This window comes from Schistocerca gregaria, chromosome 2 (assembly GCF_023897955.1).
Source record: "Schistocerca gregaria isolate iqSchGreg1 chromosome 2, iqSchGreg1.2, whole genome shotgun sequence".
Lineage (NCBI taxonomy): Eukaryota > Metazoa > Arthropoda > Insecta > Orthoptera > Acrididae > Schistocerca > Schistocerca gregaria.
In genome coordinates this window covers 825,055,515-825,079,081 of record NC_064921.1, presented here as the reverse complement: position 1 = coordinate 825,079,081, position 23,567 = coordinate 825,055,515, and the positions used below count along the sequence as shown (strand labels likewise).

Genomic DNA, 23,567 nt, shown 5'->3' with positions numbered 1-23,567 from the left:
ATGAAAGGGAAGCAGTGGTTGGGAAAGGAGTGAGACAGGGTTGTAATCTCTCCCCGATGTTATTCAATCTGTATATTGAGCAAGCAGTGAAGGAAACAAAAGGAAAATTCGGAGTAGGTATTAAAATCCATGGAGAAGAAATAAAAATGTTGAGGTTCGCCGATGACATTGTAATTCTGTCAGAGACAGCAAAGGACTTGGAAGAGCAGTTGAACGGAATGGATAGTGTCTTGAAAGAAGGATATAAGATGAACATCAACAAAAGCAAAACGAGGATAATGGAATGTAGTCGAACAAAGTCAGGTGATGCTGAGGGAATTAGATTAGGAAATGAGACACTTAAAGTAGTAAAGGAGTTTTGCTACTTGGGGAGCAAAATAACTGATGATGGTCGAAGTAGAGAGGATATAAAATGTAGACTGGCAATGGCAAGGAAATCGTTTCTGAAGAAGAGAAATTTGTTAACATTGAGTTTAGATTTAAGTGTCAGGAAGTCGTTTCTGAAAGTATTTGCATGGAGTGTAGCCATGTAAGGAAGTGAAACAGGACGATAAATAACTTGGACAAGAAGAGAATAGAAGCTTTTGAAATGTGGTGCTACAGAAGAATGCTGAAGATTAGATGGGTAGATCACATAACTAATGAGGAAGTATTGAATAGGATTGGGGAGAAGAGAAGTTTGTGGCACAACTTGACCAGAAGAAGGGATCGGTTGGTAGGACATGTTCTGAGGCATAAAGGGATCACCAATTTAGTATTAGAGGGCAGGGTGGAGGGTAAAAATCGTAGAGGGAGACCAAGAAATGACTACACTAAGCAGATTCAGAAGGATGTAGGTTGCAGTAGGTACTGGGAGATGAAGAAGCTTGCACAAGATAGAGTAGCATGGAGAGCTGCATCAAACCAGTCTCAGGACTGAAGACCACAACAACAACCACCACATCGATGTACTGAGTGCAAACGAAATGTCATAAATTAATAACTGCTACAATTATTTGTGTTTTACCGTCTTAATCAGACTCAAACCTTGAATGTGTATTCACCAGACACATTCCACAATTTTGGAGCTTCTTCAACGCCTGATTTGGCAATTTATCTTTGCTATACAATATTGTTATTGAGATCACTGCCATTGTCACACCTGCAAGAAGACAGGCAGGACCTGACTTCTTGGTGTCAGCTTTTGTGTTGGATATTCTGCTGTTGCTCGTAACGTGAAGATGTAAGGTGAATTCAAATATTCCATATCACGAAAATCATGATGTTTCTATTGTTCCAGCTCTAACATTCAAAAAATAGTTACAATAAATGCCATAAAAGCTCATGTAAACCAACAATTAATAATGCATTTATAATTAGTAGAATCTGAAAATCTCCATCTCTAGTCTGATAATTGTGATAAACTATGTTTTTCATCTGCACAGCACCACAATACTTTCAGTGTGGATTTCAGGTAGCAAATTTGTTCGGTGCCAAATCTGTGTGGTCTGATTTTGGCTTAGTATTCACCAAAAGTAGGGGTTTGACTTGCTCTTGGGCACATTGTAAGAGACATGTGGAGATGATTTTATGAGGGACTGAAAGGAGGGAAACTGCTCTGTAGTTATTCACATCAGATTTGTCTCCTTTTTTGTGGAGTGGTTGGATCAGTGCACATTTCCTGTTGTCTGGGAGGTTTTCCCTTCGCCAGATTTCCTGAATGGTCTGCGTGGTTTCCTGTAGCATTTGTGACCAATGTTTTTTCAGTATTCCTGCAATGATTCCTTCTTCTCCTGTTGACTTTTCATTCTTGAGTTTTCTGATGTGGAGCTGGATTTCTTCTTGTGTCAGTCAATCGGCATCCGGGTTTTTGTATCTTGGGGATGTGTGTGGGAATCGTTCAGGTGCTTCGGAGCAGTTAAGGAGATCAGAAAAGTAGTATGCCAATTCTTCACAGTTTTCTTGGTTGGTGAGGGTGAGTTTTCCATTTTTTTTTTTTTTAAGGTGATATTTTGTGGTGAGTAACCTTTAATTTTGTTTGCGGATGTTCTATTGAAATTTCTGCTGCTGTAGTTTCCGAAGTTGTCCGCAATTGATTTCAGAATTTTGGTGACGTACTTGCGTTTGGTTTTTCTGACGGTTTTGATTGTCTTTTTGCGGATGCTGAGAAAGTGTTATATGGTTCCTGTTGATTTGTTGCTGTTGTATTTTTGGAAGGCGAGTCGGCGATTGATGACTGCTTGATCGTAGTTTGAGTCCCACCATGAGTGTTTTGCCTTTTTCTTAAGTGGGATTAATTCTTTGACTTTTCTGATAATTTTTCTGTAGAAGTCAGTCCAGTTGTTCGTCGGTCCTTTTTCCCACTCTACTTCAATTTTGGATGCTGATATTTTTGAGGTGAACTCTCCTCAGAGAGAATTTCACTTGAACTTGTGAGAGGCCACCTTAAGTGGACGACTGACAGTCTCGTTGGCGGCCGGCTGGCGGTCAGTTTTTATGTCTAAGACTGTACTTTATATTTTTAGCAGTTTTATGGGAACGTATTTAACCATTTCCCTATAGAACATCTGTGTGTGACACATAGAAACACATAATAGAAAACAATAAACACTAACTTTTGAGCTCTTGCTCTTTTTCTAATAAAAGTACACACATTCACGTGTACAACGACACAGATGTCCAATTGCACATGCTTTCAGCAGCAGCAAGGCTTATTGCTGAATATCAATTAACAAAGTCAGCTGCCTGGGTAGATGGGGGTGGGGAGGAGGTCAGGAAGGACACATGATGCAAGGAGGGACAGCGGACGCAGGTCTTTTGCCAGATGACTCAGTGGCAGCACAGCAAGGCAAAAGGAGTTCCGAGAGTAGAGTATGTGAGGGACAATGATAGGGACAGGAGGAAGTTGAAATGAACACATTTAACGTAAATAGTAACTTACGTGTCAATCCCAGGTCGCACAGCACTGCTGTAGAGGCCCCACACTGGCTTGTGATCTGATGTGCAGATGGATGGAGCTGATGAATACAGCAAGCACTGCAGAACGCCACGACCACTTCGACATTTGTATAAGATGCGATCTGTGTATGCTGGTGTGCGCTGTTTGTGCGAACTGTCAAACATCTGCGTTCCCGGATCATACTTATACGTTGGTGGGAATGTTATAGGACCTTCTTCAAAATCTCGGAAGACACTTCCTTAAAATAAGTAAGCAATGCAGTATAAACACTCTTTCTCTTCAGGAAATTTCAATATGACAGAAATAAATTTAATTTTGACTGCCTGCATGCTAACTCCTCATTTTGCTTTGTAGCTATAATGAATCGTAGTAAACCAACACTATAAAAAAATAGGACTATTCAGCAAAACCAGTAATATAGGCAAAGAAACTACTGTTATGTAGAGTTGAATAATGTTGTAGCATGAACATAATTCTTTTATGAAGCTTCATTATAAGTAACAGAATTTTTTTTCTCTGTTTAATACTTAACTTAAAACACAATACATTCTTTTCCTACTAATCCTCATTCTTATGGAGAGAAATCTTTTGATAAGTGAATACAATCCATAACTCTGATTCAGATCCTAGGTTTTCATAAGTATCTTCTGAATATTGAATGTGGGAGTCTGGCTTTCCCATTATTAGTGAGAGTGAGTGCCTGAATCTGACCTATGGCCAATGTAAGCCTTAGCAGGACTTTTTTCCCAGTGTGAGGCCTAAAAACTTACAAACCTTAATAGCTTTATACAATACTGATAAATAATAACAAATCTTCTAAAAATAAACCGTTTTTTACTTGAGAACATAAGTTTAAAATCTGACTAAGAGCCTGTTGATTCAGAAGTTAGTATGCATACAGATTAACAATTACTGAAAAATGAGAAATATTCAAGGAAAGTATAAAGATTCCACACCAGGGCAGCTATTTGGAAAGTATGCTTTGGTCATGAAAGAAGGTACATGGCATGAAAGCATACTGCATCACAACAGGTGATGGGAACACAGAAAAATCTTGCAGTTAAGCAGTGTGAGGAAACACTGTTGATTTAGGTGACTTTGAGAAAGGGCAGAAGTGTGGACCAACAATTTGCAAATGAGTTCATGAATATGGTGAGTCCATCACTTGTTAACATTAGTACCTGTCAAAGTAGACAATCTGCAGAGCAAGTGTTCTATGGAGACTTGCCAGTTCTAATCAGTAGAATAAGTGACCATCAGTGCCAGAAATGATGGCAGACCACAATGCTAGTGACGGCAAAAGTGCTTTGGAATACACCATCTTGCATGTATGCACTACATTAATATAGATCCAATTACTTGGGACTAGACTATGAAAGATAGAAAAATAATTGCCTAATCAGATGGATAATGCTGAAAATTATATGTCAATGGCTGCAATTGATAACATTATCTCACATAATAATAACTGCTCTGCATACAAATCTGCTGGACACACATGGAGTGTTCAACCATAGATAGGTGTACCACTCCTGCAAAAAGAAAAAAAAATGCAATAAAGTAAAACTGTTTTGTATTTTTAGGCTTCTGATTTAAGACCCACATTAATAATACTGTAAATCTTTCAATTTCATCATTTTCTTTTTTTAGTGAACCTTGAAATGTACAAAAATTTTGAATTTTGGGAGTAAATCCGTTACTTTTACAGCAAACTCATGGTACATCTCCCACCAGTTAGCTGCTTTATAAGTCAAGTCCCCGATACGCAAGTTAAAAGTGTGATATGACTGAGCACTTACCTTCTGCAATAATGGCTTTCAACTGATCACTGTGTAAACTATGTGGTAAGGGCAAGGGGAATTCTTGCTCTGATACCCACTGCAAGACTTCATCACGGGGCTGAGAAAGTCTGAAGTTCAAATCCCCAGACCAGAACACATAATCAAAATTCTGTGTTACATCTGTAAAATAAAACTGTCAATTAATATGACTGTCAAGACATACTATTACGTGCAGCCTGACAGAGTAATAGATCAACTTTATCCAGCATGTCTATTCATTTTATAAAATATCCAAGAAATTTTATTTTGGAACTCCACATTACCTTGTCTTCAAAAATAGTTTATTCAGTTAAGAGGAATAAAATAACATGAAATAAGAAATTTAATCGTCACTAATTTAACTGGTAGAGATAAAAACAGAAAAAAACACTTGATTTTACTATACAGAAAAAAACACTTGATTTTATTATATACAGAAACTACAATGAAACCATGAAAATTTCATGTCTCCATAAAACCCCTTAGACCATCAGAAATATAAAACGGACATTCCTTTGAACTATAGTGGAATGTGTGCCAAATGAATAAAACTTTTGCAAAAAACTCCAACAACTGTGACTAGGTCTACATCATCACATTATAAGTTTCTATTAAGTAGAGTCTGCTATATCTATGTCCTCAACAGTGAAGTCAACAATCTGTGACATAAGTTGCCAAAGACATCTGCAGCCTATATGAGGTGCCTGCAAGAAATCACATGGGCCGGGCCTTTGATATCATGCAGGAAATAAAATCAGCCACCCTAACAGCATTAACTCTGTATCAAGCTGTGCTCTAGTTTCTACCTCGCTAATACTGTGGATACGTGAATGGGCTGCTTATTGGATCTTACCTGGACAGCTCTTTGTTTGGTTGGTTTGTTGGGGAGAGGAGACCAGACAGCGAGGTCATCGGTTTCATCAGATTAGGGAAGGATGGGGAAGGAAGTCGGCCGTGCCCTTTGAAAGGAACCATCCCGGCATTTGCCTGGAGCGATTTGACAGCTCGTTGGATTGGTAAAACATGAATACCTCAGTGTGAACACCTTACAGCCACAGCTGAAACCCTTCACAGCACAACTGCAAGAGCATTCTCTCACAGTAACTATTTATAACCAGGTGACAATATTCCTTGATGATAGCAGTGTGCCAGCTTCTATCATAAAGAATAAATCTAGGCACAGATTGATTCCTTGCATCTTCAGCTGATATCACAAAGGCTACAATCCTAGAGTAAGCAGCTCAATTTTGCATGGCAAATGCACAGAAATGGGGTTGTACATGAAACGTCAGTTGTTCGATTACTATTCCCTTTGTCAGAAAAGATCCAGGATAGATTTTCTCAAAAAATAGAAAACTGCACTTGCCAAGTGATGATCCTAGATCCTATCAAAGCAGTCCCTCTTGGCTCTCTACACTCAGTTGCCAATGTTTCTGGATGTTTAAATATGCTCACTATTTTTATATACTTGAATTTAGCATATTTCGTGACAGTACTCACTTTTCAGTGAAATGTTCATAAGATGATATTTGACTTTTCTGTGTTGACTTCAGTCATCTAGTGAAAGTCTGATTCCACAATGCTGTTTCGTTGATTGCAGAAATAACCTGGTTCAATGTGTTTGCCTCATTTTTGGTGCTTCAAATACCATTTCCTCGAATGTGGTTCCTTCTTGATGTTTATATAAAAAAGTAGTAACATAATTTATTTTTCCTGTTCACTGGCAAATTATTATAACGGCGACCTGCACATTGTTCCACCGTCACACACACCGAGAGTTCACTGCCAACTGACTATGGTCAAAGACGACTCCAGCATCAAAGACATTTCACACAACACACAAGCTTCCACTTGTAACCAGTCTCTTTGATATTCTTCATCACATCTACTAATATTAATCAATATGCTGTCACTCTCGAACATATAAGCAAATTAGCACAAAATAAGGCAAGTTACAATTCACAAAAAATATTCTGACAAAAATATAAGAAAACATTTACAACCTCCCTCATTAGATTTGGTATCGACAAATAGAAAATAAAACATCTCCCTGATCAATTACAAGGTCTTCGAAGCAAGCAAGGAAATTTGCAGCTGCAATGTTTGTAAGCTCATTTGTCACAGATCAGGTGGATGTCTGCAATATATTGATGAAGCTTTCCTTTCAGTCACCTTTTCACTCATGGAAACAAGAAAAAAATCACAAGGTGAGAGGTTGGGCGAATATGGCGGGTGAGGGATGGCAATAACAGAATGTCTGACCAGATACTCGTTAACAGCTAAAGCAGTGTCTTACATTGTCATGCAGTAAGAACCAATTCTGGAAATGCCACAAATCAGGGCAGTGGTGTTTAATCAGTTGCCACAAACATTTCATGACTTCACTGTAAAGAGTTTGGTTCACTGTTTGACCTGGAGGAATGTACTCATGGTGAAATAGTTCTTTATTACCAAAGAATGTTATCAACACTGTCTTTGTTCTCAAATGTTGCCTGACTTTTTTTTAGGCTGGTGATCCAGGATTCTGCCTTTCAGCACTTTGATGAGGGTCAGACTGGTAGCACCAACTTTCATCCCCAACAATAATCTATCCGGTTAAGCTTCCATTTCCCCAAATCTTTGTGTAAAATTTTATGACACACATCTGGATTAAAATTAAGTTCTTCTGATATCACACAGACAGTTACATGATGGGTTTCTTGCTATAACTGCTTTAAATGCTCCTTGTTTGCTGTATGCGGTATGTGCTGTACATGGGCGACCAGCTCTGGGATGATCTTACACTGAATCTCTGCCTTCACGAAACCTTTTGCGCTACTTGAAAACATGATTTCCTGAAAGTACCTTACCTGCAGCATATGCTTGCTTAATCAATGTCCGCATTTCACTAGGGTTTTCCAGAGCTTAATGCAGAACTTAATGTTCGCTCTTTGCTCACAATCAGCATTCATTGTGTAACCATATCTATGTGTGTTGCTAAGCACTGCCCTGCCATTTAGTGAGTTTGCACAGAAACATGGCCAAGATCATTTCAAGTATGTACACACAGCAGGTAACACAGAAATGATATTTGGTCCTTTTTAGTATTGCAAACTCAGAAATAAGAAAATCTGTCCTGTAACTTTTCTGACAAAGGGAGAATTTTAGCTGTGCCAACACATCAGGCACAAAACATTTTTGGAGGTGGACTGTTTTTCATCTTTTGGTTTAAATAGTACACAAAATCAACATAATATCTGATGTAGTACCATTCAATGATCTTGATTCCCTATGCACTGCATTTTCAGATATATTTTCACCACGCTTAGGGTATGCAGGTAATCACGTAGCTTACATTCAGTTAAAGTCTTCTGCAACAGCTCACTGCTTTAGAGCGAGACTAGTGACAGAAGCCTTGCAAGATGAGCTCTAGATAGAATTAGATCATCTGGTGCAACAAGGCATCTTCATACCCATCACATCAATTCAATGGACAACATGACTGGTAGCTTTAGTAAACCAAATGGTTCCCTCCATGGTTGGGGTGATTTTGAAGCAACCGTAAATGCTCAATCAGAGATTGATACCTATCCCACCCCAAGCCCAGAAAACCTCATGTCAAAACTATCAGGTGACTAGTATTTTTCCGAAACTGATATATCCGAAGCATAACTGCAACTGTTATTAAATGAACAGTCACACCATTTCATGGTTATTAACACTCATTTAGATTGTACAGGTGAAACAGGTTACCATTTGGAGCTGCTAGTGTACCATTAATTTTTAAACTTTTTTGGAACAGCTGATACGTAAGATTTCAAATACAGTAAATTATCTGAACAATACACTAGCAAGGGGCACTACAAGCCAGTAACACCTTGCAAACTTATGTCTACCATTCTAGAAACTAAAACAAAATGGAATAAAGTGTAAAAGTGTGAAAGTGTGAATTCTTTCGAACAGTGGGTTACTTAGGCCACATATTGAGTCATAAAGGACTGCGACATCTTCAGCAACATGTGGAAGCCACAGAAAAAATTGATGTGTAACCAAATGAATAAACCTCCAATAGTTTCTCGGCAAAGTCTATTACTATGCTAAATTTGTGCCAAATGCAACACAACACAGCATCGGAGCTGTCCATTCTCTCAAAAGCACTGATTTGTATGAATGACCCACTGAAAATGTATCTAAAATGCTAACTGCAGCCCAAATAAACTATTCTCAAAAAATGCTAACTGCAGCCCAAATAAACTATTCTCAGATCTAAAAAGATGTCCATGCAATCATATTCAATGTGATTCAGACTGACCTACAGTCCCTCCTTAAAACCTCTGGCCCCTCACAAGGACTAATGCCTCAATCCATAGAAATTCTTACCCAATCCAAATCACTCATCTCCAACTTTCACCTTCTTTCTAAGATTCAAAAACCCAGTCATCCTGGCCTTCCTATAGTTGCTGGCTTCAAAGCACCCACCAAACATATATTTGCCTTAGTTGATCAGCACCTGCAACACATAGTACAAAGACTTCATCTGAAACCCATGTCCATTCCACTCCCACCACACAGTTTTGCTTCTCACCACTGATGTCATCTCCCTCTACACCAACATCCCCCATGTACACAGACTGTCTCCTGCTTAACATTTCCTATGACATCCTTCCTGCTCACCTTGATCAACTTTATACTTAGCAACAACTACTTCACCTTTGAGAGGCAGACATACAAACAGATCAGGGATAGGGACATGGGAACCAGGATGGCTCCTTCTTATGCCAAGCTTTTCATGGATCGCTTGGAGGGGGCTTTGCTTTAGATCCATAAGTCTTCAGCCCCTGGTTTGGTTTAGATACATTGACAACATATTTGCCATATGGCATCATTGTGAGGGTGACCTGTTAACACTAGAACGGTGGAGTTACTGACATTCCTCAAATGACGCAAAGGGGTCATTTTGACCCCACATAAATTATTTTCATATTTGACTTAAACAAGTACTTTTTTAGTGTTTGTTAATCCATACTTAATTCTTGTAATCACAACAATTATTTACAATTATAATTACTAATCTATATGAACAACAATGTATCATACAAATCTATTGTTGCTACTGCATACATGTTTCTTAACTATAGATTTTAATTTATTAACTATTCATACAACGTTCTAGACACATTTAGTATATTTGGTCCACTTTACTCTGACATGTGTTTTACAAACAGCTCTGTATTATTTTTCACTCAAGTCATTTGAAGCTGCTAGATGCGCTTAGCACATGTGACTTCTGTTTCACGCGCACATTTTCCGCACTTGGCTTTGTGGCACTTCACACAGCTTTCGCTTGCCTTCTTGCCTTTGCAGAGGCTGATTTGGCACTTTCCAGGTGATTTCAGTCCCTTATCCTCTTCCTTTGCCTGACGTTCTTGCTCTTTCATTCACTTGAGTTCATTTGTCAGTTGAAGTATGAACATCTTCCTTTCCATTTTCTTGTTCATTACAATGTTACAGGTGACCTATGCATATATTGCCGTATGTTGTAGAAGACATGCATTGGCCATCTTCTACATGCAACCTTTGTAGTATATTTTATGTGTCATTTGATCAACCACATCCACCCCATACTTTGTTGCATTGCAGAATGTCTCAGTTTCAGATTTTTTCTTTCCTTCCTTGCTTATTGCTACTTCAGCATGCAACGCACTCAGAAGAATCACATTTTTATTCTTCTTTCCTTGGTATACAGTCAAAGTGCAGTCTGTGTTGCCACTATTGTGATGTATTGTGGTGGAGTGTATTTCAGCATTCAGTTTCCTTACGTCATTGGGGATTTCATGGCAGATCTTGTTCACTGTACCAACTAATGAAGTTTTCTTTCCTTTTTTGAGTTTTTTATTAAGTTGAAGAGACATAAAGAAGTTGTCTGTGGTCACATTTCTTCCTCGATTTACAAATACCTCCATGAGATGCAGAACGATCTACGCTCCAAGTGGTTATTTCTCTCTATGTGGTGTCCTCTTTGCCGAGGTATGGGGAAGCATTACATATATACTTTGTTGTTACATCAACAGCCAACCAGAATTTGAGACCATATTTGTCTGGTTTGTTGGACATGAATTGAGTAAACCTGCATCTTGCTTTGCTTGGAACAGTTGCTCATCAATGGTTATATTTTCTCCAGGACAGGAAACACGAATACTGTTTTCAATGAACTTTCCCCAAATTTCAGATACAAGAGCGAATTTGTTGGCTGCCAGGCATTCAGACCAGGTTGATTTTTCATCAAAACAGAGAAATCTGAGCAGCTCCTGAGATCTGTCCCTTGGCATAATGTCCCTGATGAAAGCAGGTGCCCAAGAGTGTGACCAGAGATCATCCACAGACATACCTGTTGTGCGCAATACACCCCGAACATGCATTATGGCTATCAGTTTCTCCACTTCCTCAAGTGACACAGCCCAGTCAATGTTTTTTTAGTACTTTTAGAGCATTTTATTCTGTGTATTTCTTCATGAAATGTAGCATTGCTTCATCAAAAATAAGACAGAAGGCACTGATGACAGAGCTGTCTACTGGTTGGCAAGCATGAGCTGTGGGACCTCCTCTCTCCTTCAGAACATTCATAGCTGACCACCTTCCAGAAGATGAACAATTTCCAATATCCCACACAGTTCCATCCCTTGCAATCACCTTTGTAGATCCTGCCAACTGTACCTGCTGTGGTGAAAGAGGTGATGATTGATGTGTATCAGCATCTGAATCCTCTTCCACTAAGTGCCCCTTGTTCACAATGTCTTCATCTTCACAAGTGCCAGGTACATAATCATCATCAGTGAAGTCAATTTCTGATTCAACTTCGGGATTCTCTAAGAGGTGTAATACTTCATCAGAAAGTCCACACTGACGATACATGTTCGAAAACGTATTTCACAGACAAAGACTGCCTGAGTGATACAACCTAAGCTGTGGCGGACTGGAATGTAAACGTACCAAATTGCAACAAAGAGGAGCAACTGCTCTGCCTTACTGTTCACTGTTGCCACTGTATTGTTGGATAATTTACTTATATTCAGAAGAGAAATTACAGTGGGGTCAAATTGAGCCCTTTCACCATGCTAGGTATACTGAATGAAATGCCGAAGAAAATTAAAATATTTTGTAAATGCTAAAACATCTTCAGAAAGAGGAGAAAAAAAAAATCAGAAAAAGTCATATAATTTCATTAACAAAGTAAATAAATTGGACATGACAATGAATAAAAAATGTATGACGGGTCATTTGACCCCTTTCTGCCCTTCTAGTGTTAAATTCCCAGAATTTTTAAATATTCCCCCAATTACATTTCACATTCTCCTGTTCTGAAAACCATGCAACTTTCCTTGATGTTGATCTCATCCTCACCAAAGGCCACCTACACATTTATGTCCACATTAAACCCACTAACAAACAACATTACTTACATTATGACAGTTACCATCCTTTCCACGTTGAATGTTCTCTCTCGTACAGCTTTGATCCCTTTGATCCCTCAAAAGAACAACTTTGGAGCACACCACTTGTCACTCAGTATTATCCTGGTCTGGAGTACACAGAGTACGCGAAAGAACTTGCCCCCTTCTAACAGCCGTGAACCGCAAGTCTCTAGAAGAACGGAAGGTTCCAAATGATTGGAAAAGAGCACAGGTAGTCCCAGTTTTCAAGAAGGGTCGTAGATGCGCAAAACTATAGACTCGATCTCTGACGTCGATCTGTTGTAGAATTTTAGAACATGTTTTTTGCTCGAGTATCATGTCGTTTTTGGAAACCCAGAATCTACTCTGAAGGAATCAACATGGATTCCGGAAACAGCGATCGTGTGAGACCCAACTTGCTTTATTTGTTCCTGAGACCCAGAAAATATTAGATACAGGGTCGTAGACACGCAAAACTATAGACTCGATCTCTGACATCGATCTGTTGTAGAATTTTAGAACATGTTTTTTGCTCGAGTATCATGTTGTTTTTGGAAACCCAGAATCTACTCTGAAGGAATCAACATGGATTCCGGAAACAGCGATCGTGTGAGACCCAACTCGCTTTATTTGTTCCTGAGACCCGGAAAATATTAGATACAGGCTCCCAGGTAGACGCTATTTTCCTTGACTTCCGGAAGGCGTTCGATACAGTTCCGCACTGTCGCTTGATAAACAAAGTAAGAGCCTACGGAATATCAGACCAGCTGTCTGGCTGGATTGAAGAGTTTTTAGCAAACAGAACACAGCATGTAGTTCTCAATGGAGAGACGTCTACAGATGTTAAAGATATATATAAATGACTTAGTCAATAAGTGTCGGAAGTTCCATATAGCTTTTCGCGGATGATGCTGTAGTATACAGAGAAGTTGCAGCATTAGAAAATTGCAACTAAATGCAGGAAGATCTGCAGCGGATAGGCACTTGGTGCAGGGAGTGGCAACTGACCCTTAACACAAACAAATGTAATGTATTGCAAATATGTAGAAAGAAGGATCCTTTATTGTATGATTATATGATAGTGGAACAAACAACAGTAGCAGTTACTTCTGTAAAATATCTGGGAGCATGCGTACGGAATGATTTGAAGTGGAATGATCATATAAAATTAATTGTTGGTAAGGCGGGTGCCAGGCTGAGATTAATTGGGAGATTCCTTAGAAAATGTAGTCCATCAACAAAGGAGGTGGCTTACAAAACACTTCTTCAACCTATATTGGAGTATTGCTCATCAGTGTGGGATCCGTACCAGGTTGGGTTGACAGAGGAGATAGAGAAGATCCAAAAAAGAACGGCGCGTTTCGTCACAAGGTTATTTGGTAAGAGTGATAGCGTTACAGAGATGTTCAGCAAACTCAAGTGGCAGACTCTGCAAGAGAGGCGCTCTGCATCGCTGTGTAGCTTGCTGTTCAGGTTTCGAGAGGGTGCATTTCTGGATGAGGTATCGAATATATTGCTTCCCCCTACTTATACCTCCCAAGGAGATCACAAATGTAAAATTAGAGAGATTCGAGCGCGCACGGAGGCTTTCTGGCAGTCGTTCTTCCCGCGAACCGTATGCGGCTGGAACAGGAAAGGGAGGCAATGACAGTGGCACGTAAAGTGCCCTCCGCCACACACCGTTGGGTGGCTTGTGGAGTATAAATGTAGATGTAGATTTACTCATTTGGCTCTAAGAGCTGACTTGCTGCCACAGCTGAGTCTTCTTCCTAAGAAATTATACATGTTAATGCCAGTGGCCCTATCCTGTCTACCTAGGACAGACTCCACATCTGACTCGCAGGAAACACTGTATTTACAAACCAATGGCATCGTGCAAAATGGTCTGTATTATTTTCCCTCACAATAACCACAACTGTAAAGGACATGGCTGAGGACCATCTTCTTAACCAAAATATATTTGCCAAAGTTGGCCAGAATACCTCCCACCCCACTCCATTCCACAACTCAGCACATACTTTTCTCTAAAAGCAGGGAGTACTAATGCTGACAACAGACGATGACAACTGTCAGCGCTTCATCCCACTGCCGCTGTGTTATAAACCTCAAGCACACTGACCATGGGGGATGACAAACATAAAGATGCTTGCAAGGTGGCTTGCCTGCTGGCTTGGCATCACATGTGACATAGGGAGGACAGCCCACTCCTGCGTGACCTGTGTGCCAACTCTGTCAGCACCCCTGCAGTAATTCCACACATGGTTCATGCTGCAGGGAGAAAGTAAATGTAGACTTTGCTGGCCCATTCTTCAGAGAGATGTGTCTCATCATCACTGACTCATACTCCAAATTTCCATGTCATTCGAATGGCGAATACCACAGCGAGTGAACAATAAATGCCTTGCAGAAAATATTCCCCAGAAACAATTGTTTTGGACAATAGCTCTAAATTCTCATCTAGTCTGTTAAAGGAATTCTACTTGCAGAATGGCATAACACACCTGACCATTATACCATTCCACCAAGCCTCCAATGGTGAAGTTTAGCACCTTTAAGGTGTAGATGTGAAAAAGGATATGGGCCAACCAAAAGCCCAAGTTCCTGATATCCTACAGGACCACACTAATCCAGGGACACACTTTGTAGAACTGCTGCATCACCACCACACACACTATGATCTCCAGTGGCCTGCAACACACCCATGCCAGCCCAACTATCGTTCCCAATACTCTCTGGGTGCAGAGGTATGGGCTCATACCTTCACGAGAGTTCCAGGATGGCTAGCAAGCCTCATAAGAACTGCCCACCAATGGCAGGTGTGCACCTTAGAAGCCTGGCACCTCGTCAGTTTGGTATGCAAAACCTGCTGTTCCCAAGCCTAGCAGCTCACACCTCAAGCCAACCACCACTGATCCTGAAGTCAGCTCTGTATAACTCTAGAAATCAGACAGAGACAGGGCAACAGCCACAGGTCCAGTGATGTTGAAGCAGGGCCTCCACAGAGTACAACCCCTTCCCACCTCCAGCACCAATGACTCCCAGTGGGGACCTGGAAACCGGAACACCAGTACCAGCCAGATCCAGCATCATGAGGACACTCTCACCAAAAGTGAAACGTGCATCACAACCAAAGACACCAATTGATGCTGAGATGAACCCCTAGCTGGCCTGCCTACCCACATGAACCCCTCCCCTCCCTTCCCCTCCCCCCTGCCATTATGGTGGTCTGGCTACTGATGAGAACAACTTCAACCTTGCAGGCCAGCTAAAGGCAAGAGAGATGCTGTATTTGCTTCCTCAAACAGTGAGATCGGTAGTCTGTAATATACTTTGCCAAAGATGTCACCTGCAGCCATTAGGAGGTGCACATGAGCAATGAAATGGCCTGGCCTCTGACGTTGTGCAAAAAATATAACTGACCTCCTTGTCAGCATTAACTCTCATTGCATTATGCTGTGCTCTAGTACCTAACTCACTGAAACTATACATACATGATCAAACTGTTTATTGGATTTCACTTGAACAACACTTCAGATTGCAAATTCAGTCTGTTGCCAACTTAAATGGTCACACAGTATCTGGATTCTTCTCTTTTGTGTCCACAACTTTATGATGTCCCGGTGTGAACTGGTTTTGTGAACTGTCAAGTGATAACTGTGCATCCATTCTTACTATACAACAGAGATTGTTTATTGCACTTTAGCAAATTTTTGTTTAAACAATGTTTTCTCCATTTCCTGAAAAATACCCTAAGAAGGACATGTTCATTTTGCACTGAGATATCTAATATATGGAAGAATAAAATAGAGTACTTGAAATGATACAGTAAATTTCAAATGACAGATATAAGAGTACACATAACAGAATAGCCCAACCACTAACCTTTACTCTTGTGACGAATTGGCAGAATTTTTGGAAGATCTAATGAACGCACAATTTTCTTGATATCCTGAATTCTTTCCTTGACCTTCTCCATATGTGCTGTAAGGTGTGAAGTAATGAACAAATATGATGTGCCAAACAACATAAAAGCCACTGCTACAGCACCCTTTGTTCTGAATGCTGTTCCAGGTCGAACACTGTAGCTTGCCTCCTCAGCAACTGTGAATGGAAAAAAATCATCAAAATCGTACAAATGAAATAGGATGAATCAGAGTAAGTGAAACAACTTGCTATTAATATGTACATGTCTACACACATACAATTACTTATCACAAAAACTATAAAAATGTGGCAAGTCTAACAGCAAAATTTACTGAACAGAGCAGTCACAAAACAGGATAAGGACCAGGCTCTCTTTCAAAACCACAGAAGAATATTCTGGAGACAGAAAGGAAGCATCAACATATCAAACACTGAAAAAGGGATAAGAAAACTAAGAGTCGTACTACACCTCACATTACTGTAACTCAAAGAATTTCTGCATCATGTGGAAAGAGATAACAGGAGACCAGAACGGTAAAGAAAATAAATATAACTACGTGGCAAAAAAGTAAGTTACTCCAAACCTTTACAAGGTTTTGTTGATATTTTAATTGGTCATCATTTATTACTTTGATCACCTTATATCCTATTTTTACCTGCATTTTTTGGTTTTTCCCAGTTTTCAGTTATCATATTTGACCTATCACCTGCGTCAAGTTTACTATTAGCACTGTTGCATTTAAATCTAGGATATTTCATTATGTTTATTTCTATTTCCTTTTACTGGTTTCATCTCTCCTGAAATGGGGTTTCAAATGCGATTTCCACCTGTTCACCTTTATTTTTACTAAAATGTTTTCCTGTTTCCTATCAACTTCATCTCATCTGAAATAATCTCAGTTGTTGTTATTGTGGTCTTCAGTCCTGAGAATGGTTTCATGTAGCTCTCCATGCTACTCTATCCTGTGCAAGCTGCTTCATCTCCCAGTAAGTACCGCAACCTACATCCTTCTGAATCTGTTTAGTGTATTCATCTCTTGGTCTCCCTCTACGATTTTTACCCTCCACACTGCCCTCCAATACTAAATTGGTGATCCATTGATGCCTCAGAACATGTCCTACCAACCGATCCCTTCTTCTAGTCAAGTTGTGCCACAAAATTCTCTTCTCCCCAATCCTATTCAACACCTCCTCATTAGTTATGTGATCTACCCATCTAATCTTCAGCATTATTCTGTAGCACCACATTTCAAAAGCTTCTATTCTCTTCTTGTCCAAGCTATTTATCATCCATGTTTCACTTCCATACACGGCTAAACTCCATACAAATACTTTCAGAAATGGCTTCCTGACACTTAAATCTAAACTCGATGTTAACAAGTTTCTCTTCTTCAGAAACGTTTTCCTTGCCATTGCCAGTCTACATTTTATATTCTCTCTACTTTGACCATCATCAGTTATTTTGCTCCCCAAATAGCAAAACTCCTTTACTACTTTAATTGTCATTTCCTAATCTAATTCCCTCAGCATCAACCGATTTAGTTCGATTACATTCCATTATTCTCGTTTTTCTTTTGTTGATGTTCAGCTTATATCCTCCTTTCAATACACTATCCATTCCGTTCAACTGCTCTTCCAAGTCCTGTGCTGTCTCTGACAGAATTACAATATCATCGGCGAACCTCAAAGATTTTATTTCTTCTCCATGGATTTTAATACCTACTCTGAATTTTTCTTTTGTTTCCTTCACTGCTTGCTCAATATACAGATTGAATAACATCTGGGAGAGGCTACAACCCTGTCTCACTCCCTTATCAACCACTGCTTCCCTTTCGTATCCCTCAACTCTTATAACTGCAATCTGGTTTCTGCACAAATTGTTAACAGCCTTTTGCTCCTTGTATTTTACCCCTGCCACCTTGAGAATTTGAAAGAGAGTATTCCAGTCAACATTGTCAAATGCTTTCTCTAAGTCTACAAACGCTAGAAATGTAGGTTTGCCTTTCCTTAATCTAGCTTCTAAGATAAGTCGTAGGGTCAGTATTGCCTCACATGTTCCAATATTTCTATGGAATCCAAACTGAGGTCAACTTCTACTAGTTTTTCCATTCGTCTGTAAAGAATTTGCGTTAGTATTTTGCAGCAATGACTTATTAAACTGATAGTTCGGTAATTTTCACATCTGTCAACACCTGCTTTCTTTGGGATTGGAATTTTTACATTCTTCTTGAAGTCTGAGGGTATTTTGCCTGTCTCATATATTTTGCTCACCAGCTGGTAGAGTTTTGTCAGGACTGGCTCTCCCAAGGCTGTCAGTAGTTCTAATGGAATGTCTACTCCCGGAGCCTTGTTTCGACTCAGGTCTTTCACTGCTCTGTCAAACTCTTCACGCAGTATCATATCTCCCATTTCATCTTCATCTACATCCTCTTCCACTTCCATAATATTGTCCTCAAGTACATCGCCCTTGTATAGACCCTCTATATACTCCTTCCACCTTTCTGCTTTCCCCTCTTTGCTTAGAACTGGGTTTCCATCTGAGCTCTTGATATTCATACAAGTGGCTCTCTTTTCTCCAAAGGTCTCTTTAATTTTCCTGTAGGCAGTATCTATCTTACCCCAAGTGAGATAAGCTTCTATATCCTTACATTTGTCCTCTAGCCATCCCTACTTAGCCATTTTGCACTTCCTGCCGATCTCATTTTTGAGACGTTTGTATTCCTTTTTCCCTGCTTCATTTACTGCATTTTTATATTTTCTCCTTTCATCAATTAAGTTCAATATTTCTTATGTTACCCAAGGATTTCTAGAAGCACTCATCTTTTTACTTACTTTATCACCTGCTGCCTTAACTATTTCATCCCTCAAAGCTACCGATTCTTCTTCTACTGTATTTCTTTCCCCCATTCGTGTCAGTTGTTCCCTCATGCTCTCTCTGAAACTCTGTACAACCCCTGGTTTATTCAGTTTACCCATGTCCCATCTCCTTTAATTCCTACCTTTTTTCAGTTTCTTCAGTTTTAATCTACAGTTCATAACCAATAGATTGTGGTCAGAGTCCACATCTGCCCCTGGAAATGTCTCACAATTTAAAACCCGGTTCCTAAATCTCTGTATTACCATTATATAATCTATCTGAAACCTGTCAGTATCTCCAGGCTTCTTCCATGTATACAACCTTCTTTTATGATTCTTGAACCAAGTGTTAGCTACGATTAAGTTATGCTCTGTGCAAAATTCTACCAGACGGCTTCCTCTTTCATTTCTTAGCCCCAATCCATATTCACCTGCTATGTTTCCTTCTCTCCCTTTTCCTACTGTCGAATTCCAGTCACCCATGACTATCAAATTTTCGTCTCCCTTCACTACCTGAATAATTTCTTTTATCTCGTCATACATTTCTTCAATTTCTTCGTCATCTGCAGAGCTAGTTGGCATATAAACTTGTACTACTGTAGTAGGTTTGGGCTTCGTGTCTATCTTGGCCACAATAATGCGTTCACTATGCTGTTTGTAGTAGCTTACCCACATTCCTATTTTTTTATTCATTAGTAAACCTACTCCTGCAATACCCCTATTTTATTTTGTATTTATAGCCCTGTATTCGCCTGACCAAAAGTCTTGTTCCTCCTGCCACCGAACTTCACTAATTCCCACTATATCTAACTTTAACCTATCCATTTCCCTTTTTAAATTTTCTAACCTACCTGCCCAATTAGGGGATCTGACATTCCACGCTCAGACGATCCGTAGAACACCAGTTTTCTCCTCCTGATAACGACGTCCTCTTGAATAGTCCCCGCCTGGGGATCCGAATGGGGGACCATTTTATCTCCGGAATATTTTACCCAAGAGGACGCCATCATCATTTAACCATACAGTAAAGCTGCATGCCCTCAGGAAAAATTATGGCTGTCGTTTCCCCTTGCTTTCAGCTGTTCACAGTACCAGCACAGCAAGGCCGTTTTGGTTAGTGTTACAAGGCCAGATCAGTCAATCATCCAGACTGTTGCCCCTGCAACTACTGAAAAGGCTGCTGCCCCTCTTCAGGAACCACATGTTTGTCTGCCCTCTCAATAGATACAACTCCATTGTGGTTGCACCTACGGTACGGCTATCTGTATTGCTGAGGCACACAAGCCTCCCCACCAACGGCAATGTCCATGGTTCATTGGGGGCTATCTCAGTTATTAATTTGCATTCTGATTATATTGTTATTGTCCTCTGTGACTGGTTGAAAGACAAGTATGTTCTGTTTTGCATTGAGTCTTTCTTGAACTTTTATGAGCATCTTGATATGAATCTTCTCAAGGGTGCAAGTTCCGGCTTATCTTTCAAATGTAGTTCAGACACCAAATTAAAACATTATATGAGATGTTCTCCTTATCACCAGTACCATTTATTAGGTTGGTACATAAGTTCGTAGCATTTTTGTTCCACGTTTTGGTCCTTTATACACTGTCCTTTTCAGATAGTGATTGGAGCTGCAGACGGTAGAAGATGGGAGTGTTAACTGGAGAAATTGGAACATTAATTCTGTTTGCATTCAATAGGGAGAAGACAGCAGTGGAGGCAGCCAGGAACATTTGCACTGAGCCTGGGCATAGGCTATTGGAAAGAGCATGAGAAAAAAATGGTTTTCTCGTTTCAAGGAGGATCGATTCAATGGTAGTGACTCTCCATGTTCAGGAAGGCCTTCAGGGTTTAAATGCATTAATCCACAATGATCCATATCAGTCTACTCAAGAACTGCCAAATATGGTGTACTCAAGAACTGGAAATGTGATGAACTGTGATCATTCCACTGTTGCGTGACTTTTGCTTTCAATGAGGAAGATTCAAAAACCAAGTTTACGGGTACCGTGTGCTGTAGGCCAAAATCACAACAACAACAAAAAATCAGCAGGTCACCATATCTCTGCTTGCCTGTCATTGATTGGCTTGTTCACAACACTGACCATTCCTATCCTGTATCATTACTGATGACAAGAAATTGTCTTTATGCTAAATTACTGATGACAAGAAATTGTCTTTATGCTAACAAAAGAAAAAAGGAAGGAATGGTTGAGCCCAAACAAAGCAGCAACTCCCCTTACAAAGACTTGTGCACATCCACAAAAGTTAATGTTATGGATGTGGCGGAACAGCAATGGTGTGAAGTACTACGAATTGTTTCCTTGAGGTGTAATGATCATTGTCAACATCTGAGACGTCTTGCAGATGCAATCCAAGAACAATGACCAGGAAGACTGTGTGAAATGATGCTACTAGACGATAATTCCCACATGCATTTTGCTAGACTGACAAAGACTATACAGGAGTTGGGTTGGGAAGTCATTCTACACCCACTTTATTCACCTCATCTTGCACCCTCAGACTTCCACTTTTCTGCTCTCTATTGAACAACCTTCAAAGAACTTCCTTTCCAGATGAAAATACACTCCAAACATGACTCTAAGAGGGCTTTGCCTCAAAACCACATGATTTCTACAGTCGCAGAATAGAAAAGTTACCCCAGAATTGGCAGATTGTTGTAAATAGTGAAGAAGAAGAATTATTGATGACAAAAGTATCTGTTATGTTTATTAAACTTATGGAAAAGCACTACTGATTCAAGCACCAACTCAATATATTCATTTTAAAGATGAGTATCAAATGTGAAGTACTTGTCATTAGACTCAAATGTGTGATCAAATACTACATGAAGAACCTGACTAATAAAATGCATTCTCACACTAAATATCCTCCGATAGCCCTTTGTATAATATCCACATTCTCTGCAAGAGTATTCTCCTGTCAAAAAATATCAAATCTATCAATCTAAGTATCCTAGAATGTGTCACATGGAGTGCCATCACTGGACTATCAAAAAATCTGTGAAACAATGAATCCTTATACACCATATGACTGACAGGTGGATTTCCAAGACTGGCACAGAAAACAGATTCTATCAGCACGAGTTGCATGTGCAATGCAATCTAGGGAAAAATCAATTTGTCAATAATGAGGTCATTATACACAGAACACTAGCTTATTGGGAAAATGAAGAAAAAAGTAAGTAGTGGTGGTTGTCAGCTATTAAGAGCACCATCACTGTTTAGTTTAGTGACTTAATTAGGATGAGTGGATGGAAATCTGAAGCTTGCTTCTCCTGAATGTGGATCCAGTCCACTACACCACTCAAGTGCTAACAAGACTGTCCGTTATTTTGCATGAGTGTACTGTAGTGGAAGGCTGCAATGACAGTGCTTACTCACTACCTAACATCAAAAACCAGTTAGCATATAAAAACCAACAGGTTGGATGTTTATGCTCTTTCAATACTTACATCAACTCATTTCCTTTACTAATTTCTCTGTTAAAGGTTTCCATGTATGTTCTCTTGCCTTTTTTCTTTCCAAGAGTCTCTGTTATTACTGCTGTTTTAAGTCTAGCTAGCAGTGTGTGGTGTCCTCCAAGTTAGAAGCTAGCTACACTAAGTGTCATAACACACAGACATCTGTCATTCTCTTAACAAAGTAACCACCTATCTTGTGAGAGTTATTGACCTTTTAAAAATAAATATTATTCCAATGAAGAGTTAATATAATAACCACTTTGGTGCATAATCACAAAACTAACGTGAACGACTTAACTATATTGTAAAAAATATATTCACATGGAAATAAAGCATCACATTGAAAAGAAAGAAATTTCATACAAAGACAAAAAAGTATCTGCAGTTTCTACACAATTTTAAATATAGTGTGAGTCAACCAGGACTTTACAACTTAGAATGATATAGAAATTTATTGAGATAACTTACAGAAACAGTAGATGTGTCATTTTGTAACAAACAACCTCTTGTTTCACATAAAAGTGTCAAGTGTCATGCAACTATTACTTGTTGATGTGAAAAAAAACCATCAGTAATCAATTTCCTTCTACATTTGTTGCAGCAAATCAGGTGTAACATGTGTAACAGCAGCTTAGAGATCCGATTTTTCAGGTTGGCTAAACTGTCTGGCATGGGAGGAACATACACACAGTCTGTAATGATACCCTGGAGAAACAAATTCAGTGGTGCCAAGCATCGGAAGTGAGATGGCCATGCAATCATCAACATGTGGGTAACCTGGTAATTTATCATGTCACAGTGAAAAAACTGTCTCAACAAAGTTCTTGTGCCAAGAGTAAACTGTAGGCCTGCTTGGAGGTTTTTCAGCATATTCGGTGCAAAATTTACGCCAAACAGCAGAGTTCACTTCATGACACACACAGTGACCAGGCTCTTCACTGGTGAAAGTAGCCATTTTTACTGTGAACTATGCTGGTGGTCCTGGTGCCGGAATGGAGTACTGAGGCATTACGTGAATCAAACTTGAGGCTGTTTGCTACAAAATGACACATTTACCAATTCTGTAAGTTATCTCAATAAATTTCTGTATCATTCCAAAGTTGGAAAATCTTTTTGAC

The 23,567-nt window shown here is 39.6% G+C and overlaps 1 protein-coding gene across 1 annotated transcript in view; it reads right to left on the bottom strand.

Moving 5' to 3' along the window:
- LOC126335169 (inositol polyphosphate 5-phosphatase E) overlaps positions 1-23,567 on the bottom strand; it is a 90,040-nt gene that overhangs the window by 20,923 nt on the left and 45,550 nt on the right. The window contains exons 4-6 of the mRNA XM_049998151.1: positions 16,071-16,289; positions 4,738-4,899; positions 2,921-3,176 (exon numbers count right to left, since the gene is read on the bottom strand). Of these exons, the coding sequence (XP_049854108.1) occupies positions 2,921-3,176; positions 4,738-4,899; positions 16,071-16,289 (637 nt within the window). The remainder of the gene's footprint in view (positions 1-2,920; positions 3,177-4,737; positions 4,900-16,070; positions 16,290-23,567) is intronic.